The sequence below is a fragment of the Anguilla rostrata genome, chromosome 13, assembly GCF_018555375.3.
Source record: "Anguilla rostrata isolate EN2019 chromosome 13, ASM1855537v3, whole genome shotgun sequence".
NCBI classification, from domain to species: domain Eukaryota; kingdom Metazoa; phylum Chordata; class Actinopteri; order Anguilliformes; family Anguillidae; genus Anguilla; species Anguilla rostrata.
Genome location: NC_057945.1, coordinates 12982506 through 12998818, shown reverse-complemented (window position 1 = coordinate 12998818; position 16313 = coordinate 12982506). Strand labels below are relative to the sequence as shown.

At 42.5% G+C, this 16313-nt stretch overlaps 2 protein-coding genes and 1 long non-coding RNA gene across 4 annotated transcripts in view; 2 read left to right on the top strand and 1 right to left on the bottom strand.

Annotated features, from left to right (window-relative positions):
* Positions 1-2103, bottom strand: part of LOC135238165 (SPRY domain-containing protein 3-like) — a 57885-nt gene extending 55782 nt beyond the window's left edge. For both annotated transcript variants that reach the window (XM_064305878.1, XM_064305879.1), the window contains exons 1-2: positions 1933-2103; positions 804-938 (exon numbers count right to left, since the gene is read on the bottom strand). In XM_064305878.1, the coding sequence (XP_064161948.1) occupies positions 804-931 (128 nt within the window). In that variant the 5' untranslated portion in view covers positions 932-938; positions 1933-2103. The remainder of the gene's footprint in view (positions 1-803; positions 939-1932) is intronic.
* A 3192-nt stretch (positions 2104-5295) lies between these two features.
* On the top strand, positions 5296-12620 carry LOC135238064 (insulin-like growth factor-binding protein 5). Its single transcript, XM_064305710.1, has 4 exons — positions 5296-5888; positions 7107-7138; positions 9664-9783; positions 10127-12620. Exons 1-4 carry the CDS (start codon positions 5549-5551, stop codon positions 10238-10240), a joined length of 606 nt encoding a protein of 201 aa, XP_064161780.1. The 5' UTR covers positions 5296-5548; the 3' UTR covers positions 10241-12620.
* Positions 12621-14423: 1803 nt separating this feature from the next.
* On the top strand, positions 14424-14943 carry LOC135238549 (uncharacterized). The gene is made up of 2 exons (XR_010325145.1): positions 14424-14535; positions 14816-14943. It is a non-coding gene; the product is annotated as an uncharacterized LOC135238549 (long non-coding RNA).
* The last annotated feature ends 1370 nt before the right edge of the window (positions 14944-16313 follow it).

Below are 16313 nucleotides of genomic sequence, written 5' to 3'. Positions count from 1 at the left end.
TCAGAAAAATATATTACTTGGGGATTTAGCTCTGGAGGATTGGAGTTGAAGACTTGTGTAAACAGATGCTTCAGAAAGGGAAGCATCACAGTTAATCTCGATGGCCCCCACAAAACAAAGGTAATTTCACAATATTCCACTTCCCGCCTCCGTGATTCTCATGGTCCTAAAGTGCTTTGAGCCTCAAAGCACTTTAAAGATTAACAGCATTTCAAATGGCGGGGCAATGGACTGTTTGCTTTTGGGTGTAAGCATGGCACCCGGACCGCTTTGCTCTGTATAAAGACCGCTCTTTTGACTCGGGCAAAGTGAGCTCCAGACTCTCTTTCTCTGGTTAAAAGTGAAACCCGGCTAGGCATTCATTCCCACTTTGTATTCCCATTTAGCATGGTCTGCATTGCTCCACAGAGGGATTTAGACAATCGTCTGCACAAAGGTTGACAACCATCTTAATGTTAAAAGTGTATATATTTAACTCCAGATTATGCAAGCTAAAATCTGAAAATTTCAAATAACAGCACACCAATCAATAATCAATAACTGGAAAGGTCCTCTCAGCATATTCTCACAGGAAATTTCATGAACTGACGACATTAAAGCACTAAACTCAGTAAAAAAAAATTTAAAAAACTCAAATGCTGATATTCATTCATTTGATGCTGCAACACTTGCTACAACAGCTGAGAATAACATGAAAAATCACTATTCTAGCACACAGACATAACAAGCCTGCCAGGAACACAGTCCGCTTGCGTTAACTCAAGATATCGGGGGACTCCTGCTTCGCGCACACACAAGCGTACCTGAGTGTGTCTCCATCCTTCAGCATTCTCTTATATCGTTCCTGGAAGCGGACGGCCCGCACCTCGCGGATCTCCCGTATCCTCCGCCGCCAGTTCAGGAACCTGTAGTGTAGGTTGATGTCATCCATTCCAGCCCTGCTTGGTGGAGGCCAAGAAAGAGCACAGACTATGACATCATGCTTAAATCAAACAAGGTCTCTGAAGACGGTGATGTGTGCACATTTTTTTAAAAAGATTATGGCACTTGTGATTCTTAAGGGACGTTTCCCTGAGGTCTCAGGGGGTGGGGCAAGTACAACAAGTCTCGCAAGAATGTAATCCTCCAGTTTACACCAAGAGACCACGGCCTAAACAGTGTACTAATCCAGTTCGGCAATACAGGGTCAGAACCCTGTTTATATTTTTGCAACTGGACTTGAATTGAAACGGTTACATTTGAAGATATTTGTTGTGGTTTTATTTCGTGTATGTACCGTGTATTTATAAACAAAATCAGCAGTAAAATTCTCCTACAGATGGCTCTACTTAAAAATCAATTATTTCAACATGACGTCATGAATCATTTAGCCGAACAGGTTAGGCCCATTCCTGATTGATAGCTGGCAAGCTAGACGGCTAGCTGAAAGCTACTCTTTCACGAACATCCGAAAAATTCACCAAAAACAACAAGAAAACTCGGCCACCCAAATCGGTTAGTTAGTTGTACATAGATTATCAACTTGTACACTGTTCAGTGACGTACGTAACATGTTAGCTTAGCTTTTTCAAGTCAACAACATACACACTAGCTAGCTACGTCAACCCTATAGTTTCTGGCTAGCTAATTAGCGACCTAACTGTAAGCTGTTTAGTTCTACTTAGCTAAAGAGAACGTACACATGTACAGTTAATCAAATACATATATTTTATGTTAAATCGTCATAACAAAGATTTCAAAAACCACTAATAGTTACGATTACGTTATCTAACGATAGCTAACAAGTGAACATAATTTTAGTACTAGCTAGCTAGCCAGCTCATCTCCACTTCTCCGTTGTACACTCAGTTCAAAACTCCATCAAGTGTAAGCCCCGTCGTAACACATATGTCCTGTAACCCCATCATTAATTAGATTTGTAATCTTATTTACCTTATAATATCTTGACTGTCATTAATACGTTGTCCAGGTCACTTTCGTTTTTGTTTTCCGCTCTATATCGCCGATTATCTCTATTCATTGACAAAACTCCTCAAAGGCCAATCGGCGCTTTCTGGTGACGTTGCTACCAGTAACGTTAAAAGGAGCCAATCAGAGATCGAAGCGCTGTAAATATTTTGAGGCATCTTTAAACCAAGCCGTAAGTTTTCTTGACAGATAAGAAAATAATTAGACAAATTACACCGATTGTATGTAGCCTACGAGGGTTGATTGAATTATGATTTATTTATTTAATTCACTTATGTAATAGCCTCATTTGCTTGTTTTTAGGACATTTCTGCGTGCGAAATTGCGAGTGAACCTATACTTGGTTTTGTGTCTGATGCCAAAACTAGTGGGAAACACCAATTACTGTAATTTGAAACGTTTGTATTAAATATATCATAAACCATAAACATCCATTCTTTACAAAGTTCTTTTTGAAAATGATTTTTTAAATAGCAAATATTTTAAACCTATACTAACCAAATGCTTTAGGTTCACCCTACAATACGTTTAGATCCATGATGATGGTACCTGACAAGAATGATAAACACTCCACTGAACGTGAGTCTTGGTGCAACGTGAGAAGTTTCTAATGAAAAAGCGCCCAGGTGAGCATTTAGAGAAAGGTTGTAAGTGAGAGAAAATAGTATATATGCTATGGCTGGACAATTCTAAATCACAGTATTCAACTTGTGCCAGAAAAGGCAGCTCAGGTCACTGGTTTCAGTTTGACATCATGACATTCTTTCGGACCAGGACCACTTTTTCTTTGCACATGCTGAATAAAAACAAAGCATTAAATATGAAAATCTAGCCTTTATTCTTAGATTTTGTTAATCAGTATTTCAGAGATCACTGCTATTTTTATCCCACCATTCTCATCTACCTTCATGCACTGTGTGCATATGCTTGTGAGGGTGTGTATCTCTAGGTGTGTATATATATATATATATATATATGTGTGTGTGTGTGTGTGTGTGTGTATAGCAGAGCTAAGAGAAGTGAGTGAGAATATGAAAACCCACAACAGGTGACATCATCCCCAGTTTCAAAAAGTGGGATTATTTCATTTAGCTAGGGGTATACAGTGTTGATGGCTAGGATCACAGTTCAAAGCTTGTAGTAGATACACATCTGTTACAAGCGCATGTGAGTGTAGATAGCACTATAGGCATAGGTAATGAGCAGAGAGAGAGTACTGAAAGTAACATGGTATTGTGAGTCCTGTCTTCAGTGTTCAGATATGCAGGTGTAGGATGAAAGCACACAGAGGATTGCCTTATCTCCTTTCATGTTGCAAGGGAATTAAAATAGCTTACATTGAGTGGGGTTTGTGGGTACAGTAGGAAGCTTCACTTTTTCCAAAAAAAAAAAAAAGGCAGGAGGGAAAGACAACTTCAGATGGACAAGACTGATACCAGGAAAGGAGTTGAGAGGGTGACGGAGGGAGGAAAAATGAGCGTGGAAACGGTATGGCAGACCCCACCGGCCTGGCGCGCCACTAGGAAAATTCTCCGGACAGAAAACCGTGGCAAACGAAATTGGGTTCGCGCCGCTTATGAGAACTAGAGACGGCAGGCAGTTCCTGCTCTCTGAGCCACAATTAATCACCGGCGATGTGAACTCGGACTGGCCAGAGACCAAGAACAGAGGATTCCCCCCCAAGCGGGGTTCCCCCGCGGTTTGTGCAAGTTTGGAATGTTTATCCCTTCCTGGGACTAGTGTCACTCACATACCACAGCAGTCAGGCGGTGCGATGATCTGCATGTCCTGTAGCAGACGCCGTCATCACGGGTCACAAAGGTTTTGCTGCGTGCCACCCTGTTTCCATTATGAGCAGTGCCGCGCCCAAGTCAGTCAAATTAGCCAGATCAACGGTCCAAATCCTGTTCGTTCCCGCTCCTTTGTTTTTGTTATCTCGCTTTGTTGTTTCGCGCTACGTCGTGGCAACTGCGTACACAAAACAAACACTCGATCCTTGATCGCAGACACTTCACTGGCAAAGGATTGGTTTAATAGTTGCCTGCAATGGTAACTTACATAAACCAGCTATCGATACGGTACAGTGCATAACCTGCACTTTTTTTTTTTAAATCTATTTTTGTATGTGTTGATTTTGGTTGTGCATCGGGATCAACAGAAGTAGCGTAGGCTACCCAAGTACCTATCTGACTCCTAATCCTTCTGTTCCAACAATACCGATAAATTCTGCTTCGTGACGTCTTATTCCAACAGTGCAGCCACAATGCAAAATCTGAAAAAATGAAGGACATTCACGTCTGTCTTTTACCAACCATCATTCTGACAGTTACTGAAAAGGAAGACACTGCAATGGTTTAGTTGACGGATTGCTCCGTCAGCCGCTGGCTTGGACAATTAACTGTAGGTCACGTTCCAGTAACATTTTTTAATACTGTGACGCCTTTTCCAATATTAAATATCTACAAAGTACTGTAGCCTATTTTGGACTATGTCCTCTTGTTTTAAAAGAAAATGTCAAGGCCTAACTTCTGAAATTGTTCCGGTGAGTCGGCGGCTGCAGCTTGACTTGACCTGGTTTAAGACAACGCGAGCCTATTATCAGCTCTGCCCTCTAGCGCCTATAAAGTGTCATTTCCCAACCAGGCAAGTACACTACTTATAAACTTTTAGTGACCAGTCCAAATCTTTACGTTTTGGCTTTCTTACAGGACGCAAAATTGAAATAGGCTTATATACTTAAACGATTTCTTGTCCTCAATGCCGGCACATTTTGTGCATTGCTTGACCATTTTTGTTACCAAATTTAATTCCTCACCTTTATTTCAATTCACGGTTGAGTTTGTGTGATGTTAAAGAAAACACCTTGAGCCGTATGAGAGCTGGTCAAAAAAACATGATTTACACTATTCTGTGATGGCAATACATTTGCAGTCACTTTCTTACAGTTATCTTAAGAAACATGATCAGCGCATATACATGCATAAAGAAAATATAAGCCCTACAGAAACCACAATGGAGTCCAATGTAGCTGCATGAAATTGGCATATGATGGTGGCCAAAGAAACAGATTCCATGGAAAAATGTAAAATGGGTATGGGTGCTGAGGCTAGTGAGAGAATGACAGCAGTATGTGTGTGCGAGGGGAGGGGGGTCTTTCTGAATTCTGAGAAAGTGAAGAAAAATAACCTCTATCTCTCTCCCTCCCTCATTCCCTCCCTCCCTCTCTCTCCCTTCTGCGAGTCCCAGCCCCTGAAGGTGTCACAGCAGTGCTCTCTCTCTCCCTCTCTCTCTTTCTCTCTCTCTCTCTTCCCTGCACACTCCCCACCTTACAGATCTTTAAAAGCCGCTGCTCACCGCGTCTCTCCAAGCTGTCTGTTTTATCGCTCTTTCGCAGTGCTGCAGGGGACTCCTGGCTGCCTCACGTTCCAAGCTGCACCCGGCTTAGCCGCAGAGAGAGAGAGAGTGAGAGAGACAGAGAGAGAGAGAGAGAGAGAGATAGAAACAGAGAAGTCATCCTTCTGCAAGAAGGGCACAAATAAGGAGCTGCCGTCTGCTGCTGGGAGCCTGGGATCAGGACAAAATGCCTCTCCTCTCCAACCTGCTGGCCATTCTGGCCCTGTTGCTGCTCTCGATGCAAGACTTCCGGACCCTGGCCGCTCATCTGGGCTCCCAGAAGTCCTGCCCATCCTGCAGGGAGCCATCCGCCACCAGCAGGGGCCCCAAAGACCAGGCGGCGGAGGTGAGCACCTCGGTCCTGGCCCTGGGCGAGCCCTGCGGGGTGTACACCCTCAGCTGCGCTAGGGGGCTGAGGTGCGTGCCCCCGCCCAAGGAGAGCAGCCCCCTGCAGGCTCTGCTGCAGGGAAAGGGCGTCTGCTCCAAGAACCACACCGTCAGGCCCCCTCAGAGGCCCCCCCTCTCAGGTAAGGAACGCGTCACGTCGGGCACGCTGCTCAGCCAGGGGTCACCCCGAGGCACGCTAAAATCCGACACGCCGCGATCTCCCCGGCTAGGCGGGATTAAAGAGACGCAGGCGTGCGCTCTGTAACGAACTATGGAAAGAGGTCTACGCGCTGTTAGCGACAGGCTGTAAAAATCACCCAGCTCCGTGCTAATGACCCTCCAGTACGCTGCAGGTCTTAAGGACGGGCTAGAAACGGCTAATTGAAAGCAGGATTCCACATAACCTGGGTGTGGGAGGGGGGAGTGCATAGCTGCAGGCTTTTTTTGGGGGGGGTGGGAGCCATCAAGGGATGGCCGGCAAGAACACCCCTAATGACGGGGAGCGCTTCTCTGCGGTCGGTCTTGGGTTGTCAGGCTGAGAACCGAATCACACTGGGATCGAAGCGACGGGAGGGAGGCTGCAGATCCGTAGCGGACGCGAGGTTGTCATTGGCAGGGCTGCCTGGCATGTGGTAAACGTGTCTCGGGCGCTGTCACGGGTCTCACTGGCTGCGTTAAAGAGCCCAGGGTATGTTTCTTTTGAGCTCTGGCACCCTGAAGGTAATATTCTGGCTTGGATTCTCAGCTGCAAAAAAAAAAAATGTTCCAAAAGTGTGTGTGCATGTGCCTGCATGCACGCACGTGTGTGTGTGTGTCTGTAGGATGTGTGTGGGGTTCAAACACAAGGAACGGGGCCAAAAAGGAAGTTCAGAGCAGAGAAAAACCCTTTGCTCACCTTTGTTTGACTCCATTTGCTAAAGCAGTTTAATCCCATCCTTTTTATTGTGATGGACAGCATGCATTACAGAAGAAAAAATAAAGCAGACTCAGCTCTAGGAATATGCACTGGCAATACATTGCGAGTGAATGAAATGCAATTTTACGGTGTAAAATTGGTACAGTCCAACACTGTACCGCTGAATCTGCGCTGTACAGGCTATAATCGCTGTAGTAATTATTGTAATTATAATGGGACGAGCAGTCTGTCACAAAGCACCCACTGTCATTTACTGTGGACAGACCACAGCCTGGCAGTTCCGCTCTGAAAAGCATACATCTCTCCTTCCATTGGTCAGACTAAACCACTGCGCTCACCAAGGGGGTGAGACATAGACCTGCGCACAGTTAAACTGGACCATGCTCAGATTCTGTGAGGGAACAAATTATGATTTGCTGTTGTTTTTTTCATTTTTTTCCAGGCGTAGATACAACCTTCGATGAGCTAGAAAAGGTAAGTTGTTGTTTCCAAACTCCTTTCTTTCATGTGCTCTCTTCCACCAGTTCTCCAATTTGCACAATTAATCTCATTGTGCAGAATGTTGGCCTGTGGGCACCTTGTGCATTGTTGGGAGGAAGTGATGCAATGGCAACATTAGGAGCCATGGCCCTCTTCACCCACTCTTCCCATAGTGGGATGCAGCCATAGCTGGCTTAGTGACATGGCTGAGGCTACATGCTAAACTTACATCATGGCATTAGAGCCTAGCCTACATGTATGCATGGAAAGAGCCTTTAATGGCTGAGCCACTTGGGAACCCACAAATGATCAGTTTCCGAACAACTGAAGTCCCTGCCCAGATGGGATATGCATTATTATTGTCTGTCTGGTGTTCTTCAAGTTTGCGTAAAGACAAGGTAGATCAGGCCTGGGGTTCAAAGAACCTTGGTAAAAGCCAAAAAGAAATTAGTGGAACCCTTTGTGGAATGATGTCTGAAGAAGACTCATTTCAAACTGAGAGCTCCAGGGTGCAGGTTTCCCTTATGGAAATGGAATATCCCCATTTACAATCAGAAAATCGGAATCCTGAAATGCTATCATAAAATATATTGGCAAACATATCTGGGATGATGGGATGTTTTCTATTAGCTTTCAAAGCCATTGTTACATTTAAATATCTAATAAATGTTCACCTTTCAAAGATAAAGGTTATTCTCTTTTTTGCTGAAGACTTGCTCTTGCAGAAAGGTCACAGTTATATTTGTCACATAGGCTAGATATAAGAATTGTTTCTATACCATGTGAGGAGTCTGAACATTTTTATGCTAAAAAAATAATCTTTGTATGCCTAAAACTTTTTTTAATATATTAAAATATTTCGTTTTAAATGATCTGGGAAAAAAGGTATGTTATAAATTCAAAAAGTGTATGGAGAATTGAAGATGCAGTGACAGTGTACAGATTGTATGTAGTGCTGAAGATAGTGACGATGTACAGATTGTACGTAGTGCTGAGGATAGTGACGGTGTACAGATTGTATGTAGTGCTGAAGATAGTGACGGTGTACAGATTGTATGTAGTGCTGAGGATAGTGACGGTGTACAGATTGTACGTAGTGCTGAGGACAGTGACGGTGTACAGATTGTACGTAGTGCTGAGGATAGTGACGGTGTACAGATTGTACGTAGTGCTGAGGATAGTGACGGTGTACAGATTGTATGTAGTGCTGAGGATAGTGACGGTGTACAGATTGTATGCAGTGCTGAGGATAGTGACGGTGTACAGATTGTACGTAGTGCTGAGGATAGTGACCGTGTACAGATTGTATGTAGTGCTGAGGATAGTGACGGTGTACAGATTGTATGTAGTGCTGAGGATAGTGACGGTGTACAGATTGTATGTAGTGCTGAGGATAGTGACGGTGTACAGATTGTACGTAGTGCTGAGGATAGTGACGGTGTACAGATTGTACGTAGTGCTGAGGATAGTGACGGTGTACAGATTGTATGTAGTGCTGAGGATAGTGACGGTGTACAGATTGTATGTAGTGCTGAGGATAGTGACGGTGTACAGATTGTATGTAGTGCTGAGGATAGTGACGGTGTACAGATTGTATGTAGTGCTGAGGATAGTGACGGTGTACAGATTGTACGTAGTGCTGAGGATAGTGACGGTGTACAGATTGTACTGTAGTGCTGAGGATAGTGACGGTGTACAGATTGTATGCAGTGCTGAGGATAGTGACGGTGTACAGATTGTACGTAGTGCTGAGGATAGTGACGGTGTACAGATTGTATGTAGTGCTGAGGATAGTGACGGTGTACAGATTGTATGTAGTGCTGAGGATAGTGACGGTGTACAGATTGTACGTAGTGCTGAGGATAGTGACGGTGTACAGATTGTATGTAGTGCTGAGGATAGTGACGGTGTACAGATTGTACGTAGTGCTGAGGATAGTGACGGTGTACAGATTGTATGTAGTGCTGAGGATAGTGACGGTGTACAGATTATGTAGTGCTGAGGATAGTGACGGTGTACAGATTGTACGCAGTGCTGAGGATAGTGACGGTGTACAGATTCAGTAGTGCTGAGGATAGTGACGTGTACAGATTGTAGTAGTGCTGAGGATAGTGACGGTGTACAGATTGTACGAGTGCTGAGGATAGTGACGGTGTACAGATTGTACGTAGTGCTGAGGATAGTGACGGTGTACAGATTGTACGTAGTGCTGAGGATAGTGACGGTGTACAGATTGTACGTAGTGCTGAGGATAGTGACGGTGTACAGATTGTATGTAGTGCTGAGGATAGTGACGGTGTACAGATTGTATGTAGTGCTGAGGATAGTGACGGTGTACAGATTGTACGTAGTGCTGAGGATAGTGGCGGTGTACAGATTGTACGTAGTGCTGAGGATAGTGACGGTGTACAGATTGTATGTAGTGCTGAGGACAGTGACGGTGTACAGATTGTATGTAGTGTTGTGAGTGACAGTCTTGCTGTTTAAGGCACGGAGTGACAGCCCCGCTCTCTCTTTAGGGCCCCTGTCGAAAGCGGCAGAATGCGGTGCTGCAGCGTCTGGAACTCACTGTTTTCCAGCCCAACCCTGACATCTACATCCCCAACTGTGACACTCGCGGGTTTTACAGGAGAAAGCAGGTAAGCTAGCAGCCTGACATGTGTGTGTGTGTGTGTGTGTCTATACGCTATCTGCATGCATGCACGACTGTCCGTGTGCATTTTCTGACACAGCACACCTACCTTTCGCTGACTGTAAATGGAAACAATACGGTATCACAGTAGAGCTGGTGCACAATGACACGGTGTGCGTGTCTGTGTGAGCTTCCATGTATGTGTGCATTTGCTTGTGTACATGGTTGTGTGTTCATATGTGTGTGCGTGTGTTTGTGTGCACGTGTTTGCACGTGCCTGCTTGTGCACGTGTGCATGCTGGGGAGGAGTGTGACGCCTGCCTCTCTCTCTCCCTCTCTCTCTTCTGCAGTGCCGGTCGTCCAAGCAAATGCAGCGTGGCCACTGCTGGTGTGTGGACGAGGACGGCAGACTCCTGCCGTCACACAGCAGGGAAAATGGCACGGTGCAGTGCGGTAGCCAATGAGAGGGGGGTGGGGGTGCGGGCTTCTCCGCAGCAGGGCAGTGGAGGGTCTCTGCGCGCATGCTGGACGCTGTACGGCCCCAAAAGAGCCAGGGATCAAACGTTAGCCACCCCTCTCCCACAGCCACACATTCCAAACAGTGGAAACACAGCCATGAAGTCCTCAAGCAAGGTTCACTGCTTCATATGACAACGTAAGGACACAGAAACTATGGAACGAAAGCACTTTTGGTGATTAGAATTTTTACTGTCTTAATTTTGAATTTGATGAAAGCACAAACTGAGGTTTTTAAAATCCAATGTCTTCTGTGGTAATGTTAGCCAACAAGCTAACCAGCCTTGTCCCTTTGACTTCAGCATTGCCAACGAGATCTAGCAGCTTAATGTAATGTAAATTAATGGTAGAAACATGAAATAAGGACCTATACTTTGACTATCACGATACTGTAGGGAATAGACACCCTTTCAGTAAAAATCCATTGAGTTTATGTTGCATGCCAAACAATGAACTCCTGAATGCTACCTAAATTATGGGTGAGTTTCCCAGAAACAATCCTCTTAATTCCCTAAATGAGTCATTGCCAATGACAGCTACACTGAGGCTCCTCCGTCTGAGGCCATAACTTTGGTGAGTTCTGTACCGCAGCTTTAAATGCTCAAAATATAAGCATATTAATGTCCCTAGCAGAATATCATTGCACTCTGCATCCAATGGCACAGGCAGGTAAAATTAGTAAACTGACCAAATAAAATCTAAATCATTTAGATTATAAAAGATGAAATAAGGTATTGTATTTTGTATTAGACAGTAGACACAACAAACGGAATAGACCCTTACTTTCTTGCGAGACATTTGAGAGTAAAGAACATTAACAGCATTTTATTCAGCGGATGTAGTCTGCACCAAGCACTAGTCCCTGGTGTGTAGGGTACCTAGCACTCTACCTTAGTATGAGATGATTTCTGAGCTTATCAATTCATTTTTAAAGATATTTTCACTTTTCATACCAAGTCTGCGGAGAAGGGGGGAAAATATAATAATCTTCCTAAGATTCTTCGTATTTTAAAATTCTCATTTCCACATTGAAGAATTTGGGAGAATATGACTGAACTGTCTGTGAGCGCTATGGGGTCATACTGCCCTCTACTGGAATCTTTCTGTAGTCCTGTTTCACCAGTTTATTTGCTCTTTTCTAACTTACGTTTTTTTAATGAAGACATAATATAAATGTATAAATTAATGAAGAACAAGAGTATTTAACTAAAATATATATATATATATAAATATATATTTCCTTAATTGTTCTGGGAGAGACAATGTCCAGCAGATTATCTGATGATTTCAGGGGAATAACACAGACTGTGTGAATTTCATCTTTTCTCTGAAGTTGAATGTATAGGATACATAAAACTGAAGCTATGAGTGACAACTGTTTCCTTTTCAAAGCTTAACAGAAATTTCAGGACCAGAGTCTACATTTATCAGCCAGCAGAGTACTTTGGTTGGGCCTTTTCAAACTAGACAGCCCCCCTCCATCCCTCCCTGAGGCACACTGAAAAAATAACTAACAGATATACTGAAGTATTGTCACTAAGCAGAGCATTGTAGTAGGACATTCTGCTTTGTCTTGCGCTCCGAAATTTGTCGATAAAGTAACATGACTGTGCTGTGAGCTGGAAGAGCAGGATTCAGTTCAGTTGTCTGGCAAGAATACTCTAAAGCCATCTCAAACAAATCCCCTGTTGGCCGCACTGGTGTGGAAATGGGATATGGTCCCCACTCGCCACAACATTAATCAAATTCATTATGGAGAAATATGCTATTGTGATGCACTTCAATACATATATTTGATGTATGCACTTAATTATGTAATCTAAATATGTGTAAAAGTAAAATTACACACATTTTGAATGGTGTTTGTGCTGTTCTTGTCATGGTATTCTTACTTTGTGAAAAACCTGAGTTGAACTTTCAGTCTTTTGAGGTGTTTTGAGTGTGAGGACAAAGAAATGCTGGAGACTGCAACCCTTTAGGAAATATCGTTAAGCATATTTTTATACACTTTTTTATACATGTGTAAATTAAGTCTGATTTATTATTTAATGAACAGCTCTGTATTTTTATAATGTCCTCTCTTTATTTAAAATACAAGTTAGTATGTTTTTATTTTATTGGATTAGGGAATTTTTTTGGAAATTTGTTGGGGGAAAAATACACTTTAATAGGCATACCATTGGAGCTTGACCTGCTGTATGTCACCATATTACTTTGCTGTTGTATTATTTATGTCTGTCATTTATAGTCAATATACATTCTGTAAATGTTGACCTTTGCTTTTGAAACTGCTTTTCATCCAGTCTAATAAATTTAAATTTAATCTCATTTTGTAATTTTCTTTCTCTTGTTTTATTTTTTAAATAATCCAACTCAATATGGCTTTGGACATTTTTATTCTGTGGCAGAGGCAGAAATAAAGAAATGACTAGTAGAGTTTCCCCTTTGGGTATGGATGGCTCTGTCTCACTGGTTTATCTGAGGGAAATCTTCCTGTTTGGGATGTAAAAGACTGGCCCCTGCTAGCATGAGGCCCACCCCCATCTGAACATAAAATTCTCCAGAACAGTCACATTTTACACACTGCCTTCATCCATTGCATAATCCCGAAATCCCACTCATATGACGTGTGGCTGAGAGCGGATTAGATCACAACAGAGTTACTCTCTAGTATGCAATAATAGTAGGCATAACAGGCTAATGTGTCCTGTCAAATGTTTTAAAATAAGGTAGTGACCAAAAAGGTGGAAACAGTTCAGTAGTAGGCTATGTTGAAAGCATGAGCTTCCATACATTCAGGGATGATTACTGAGTTCATTATGCAGTTAACATGCCAGCGTACTGAGGTTTAGGTAGAAAAGATACAGGTATCAATTTTTTTTAAATCTCACTTGTTTTAATCAAATATATAGGCTTGTGGAATTTGGCATAGACATGGGAATTATGGCTGCCTTTCAAATGTAATTCCTCTTTCTTGAGAACTACTGTGAACAGTCTCTGAGGACTAGGATTATGTTGTGCATGTTGTCCGGGTTACTTTGTCGTAGGTGAACTTTGGTGCAATGTGCTCAACTCAGCAACACAAGAAGGAGCCTTATTCTACGAAACCACAAAATCCAGAGAGGTTTCGTTTGTATAAAACAAGGAGCCTATTTATAAAAATAGTTATATTGAGTAGGCTGCTACTTGATTTAACCTGCTGCGTTTGCTACCCTAGGCCTAAGGCTTTTGACAGGTTTTATGAATCCAATTAATTTGGGGAAATGTCTGTTTGTGAAAACGAAGATACCTTTGCATTTGGACCACATAGGCTGCAGGTCCAACTGAAATCATAATCAATCAGGATGAAACGTTTTTAGGCCTACTCCAAATACATCCGTAGGAGCTCAGAACCCGTGTGTTTCCTGACCAGTGAGCAATCTACCAGAAAGTGAAGTGCTTCAGCTTTTGGTGTAGCTGTCAGAAAAACTCTAAACCAGAGACTGTAAAAAATATGGACAAAGCCACTGTGACGTCACCCATTGCCACTCCGTGGGTCTCTAAAACACGTTTTGAAGCTCAATGGCGGGCGCGGCCATTTTCTCGATTTGGAGCCAAAACCATAGAGTTAAGCGGTCTTGTGATTTTTACAATGTGATTGACAGTCCGGTGCGGAAAAGCTCATCAACCTGAACGAACGATTGCAGAACGAACTTGAGGCTAGCTGACTGTCTGCCGTTATGTTTTAAAATATATTATCAAATGTTTACGGAGTTTAATTTCCATCCGTGACTGTACTGTGTCATGTAATCACGTTATATGTATGACATTAATCATACAATTACGTTCAGTTATCTTCAATTTATGTTTCTCAGCAAAACGAATATGCTTAGCTAGCATATCAGCTTGCCAGTGAGCTAGGTAGGCTATCCGTGATGATAGATTGACAATTGACAGATTGAATATTTGCCGGTTAGGGTTAGCTAGCTAGTCAAATAGCTTGGTAGCCGAAGTTGCGAAGTTATAGCATAGGCTACTGGACTACCAAATATAGCAACTGGACTACCAAATATAGCAAGCTGATTACGCTTTCTGCCAACGAATTATTTGGTTAAGTAGGCTAAAGGAAATAGTAAAAATGACTCGCCTCCCGAAAAACTTCAGAGGATGATTATTTTATGGTCGTCTACTGCAGCTGTAAATAGCACACGCCATAATGAAATCACTACGAAATGGGATGCCTGCATTTTCTGACTTCGCACAGGTGGACCATGGTCGGAGCCACAATGTCAAGGCCAAGACAAGAGGCGCCACCTCCCACCCCAGTGACCATAGACTGTAGCCCCTACTGTAGTAATCAGGAAGTGACGCAAACTGTACCTCATTGGTCCACAACAAATATTATAAAAGTGCTCAAATGACACAATAAATCATGAAATCGACCCATGGACAGTCATAAGACGAATAAAATACACATATTGTGACTATTTGTACTCATGAGAAAAAATTATTGACTTTGTATTTTGACCGCATTTGTACCGTAGACTTACATGGAAACCGGATATGAAAACACCTATACTGGAGCCAACCGTAGTGGCGCTAGTGAGCAACCAGGAACAACAAGACCAGGAAATGAGCTTCAAAAACGAAGTCTGGTTTTGGCCGCTTGGTCCAGTCCAGTTTTTTAAAAAATCCAGTCCAGGTTTTTCCCCCCCGAGTCCAGTCCAGTTTTTTTTCAAAAATCCAGTCCAGGTTTTTTTTGGGAGTCCAGTCCAGTTATTTTTTTAAAATCCAGTCCAGGTTTTTTTTTTGGAGTCCAGTCCAGTTTTTTTCAAAAATCCAGTCCAGGTTTTTTTTTTGGGAGTCCAGTCCAGTTTTTTTCAAAAATCCAGTCAGGTTTTTCCCGGTCAGTCCAGTTTTTTTCAAAAATCCAGTCCAGGTTTTTTTTCCCCCGAGTCCAGTCCAGTTTTTTTTTAAATCCAGTCCAGGTTTTTTTTTGGAGTCCAGTCCAGTTTTTTTCAAAAATCCAGTCCAGGTTTTTTTTCCGAGTCCAGTCCAGTTTTTTTTTCAAAAATCCAGTCCAGGTTTTTTTCTGAGTCCAGTCCAGTTTTTTTCAAAAATCCAGTCAGGTTTTTTTTTCCCGAGTCCAGTCAGTTTTTTCAAAATCCAGTCCAGTTTTTTTTTCCCCCGAGTCCAGTCCAGTTTTTTTTTAAATCCAGTCCAGGTTTTTTTTGGAGTCCAGTCCAGTTTTTTTCAAAAATCCAGTCCAGGTTTTTTTTCCCGAGTCCAGTCCAGTTTTTTTTCAAAAATCCAGTCCAGGTTTTTTTTCCCCGAGTCCAGTCCAGTTTTTTTCAAAAATCCAGTCCAGGTTTTTTTTCCGAGTCCAGTCCAGTTTTTTAAAAATCAGTCCAGGTTTTTTTTTTTGAGTCAGTCATTTTAAATCCAGTCCAGGTTTTTTTTTTTAGTCCAGTCCAGTTTTTAAAAAAAATCCAGTCCAGGTTTTTTTTGCTCTAAACACAGCAGCAGAGTTGTCTCATCTTTTTCAGTTGGTCAGTTGGTCACTTGATTTACATATGATCAGCCACACAATCAAATACACACTGTCTGCTTGATCTTCCTGGTATCAACCATGTCAGGAGCATTTGCAAGGAAAATGTGAGAGGCATAGCTAGATAGTCCATGCAGAGCATGAACCAATAAAATGTCAAATAAAAAAACAGTTCTTGAGCATTGTGTATTTCAATTAGAGAAGGTACATTCTAAATATGTCACAGTGAAACTCAATTCTAGTGTTGTTACACAGTATGGATTTACAAAGAAATGCCGACGTTACAAGCATTAGGTTGCTTACCATATGCAGGCACCGAAACAACTTTCACCCACTGAGTCAAGGAGGCCTACGTCAATTGTTTTTGTGCATCGCGGTCCCGTGAACTCGATGATGTTTCCTGTTCAATAAATTTGAACCAAAAGCCCAAACCAACTTTTAAATTAAGTGATCAAAGCATAATAAGGCAGGCTACCCCAAAACCAGTGTTTTAT

Coding starts and splice junctions, on each gene's coding strand:
- LOC135238064 (XM_064305710.1), top strand. CDS start 5,549: ATGCCTCTCCTCTCCAACCTGCTGGCCATTCTGGCCCTGTTGCTGCTC. Junction 5,889..7,106: donor TCAGAGGCCCCCCCTCTCAG/GTAAGGAACGCG, acceptor ATTTTTTTCCAG/GCGTAGATACAACCTTCGAT. Junction 7,139..9,663: donor CCTTCGATGAGCTAGAAAAG/GTAAGTTGTTGT, acceptor CTCTCTCTTTAG/GGCCCCTGTCGAAAGCGGCA.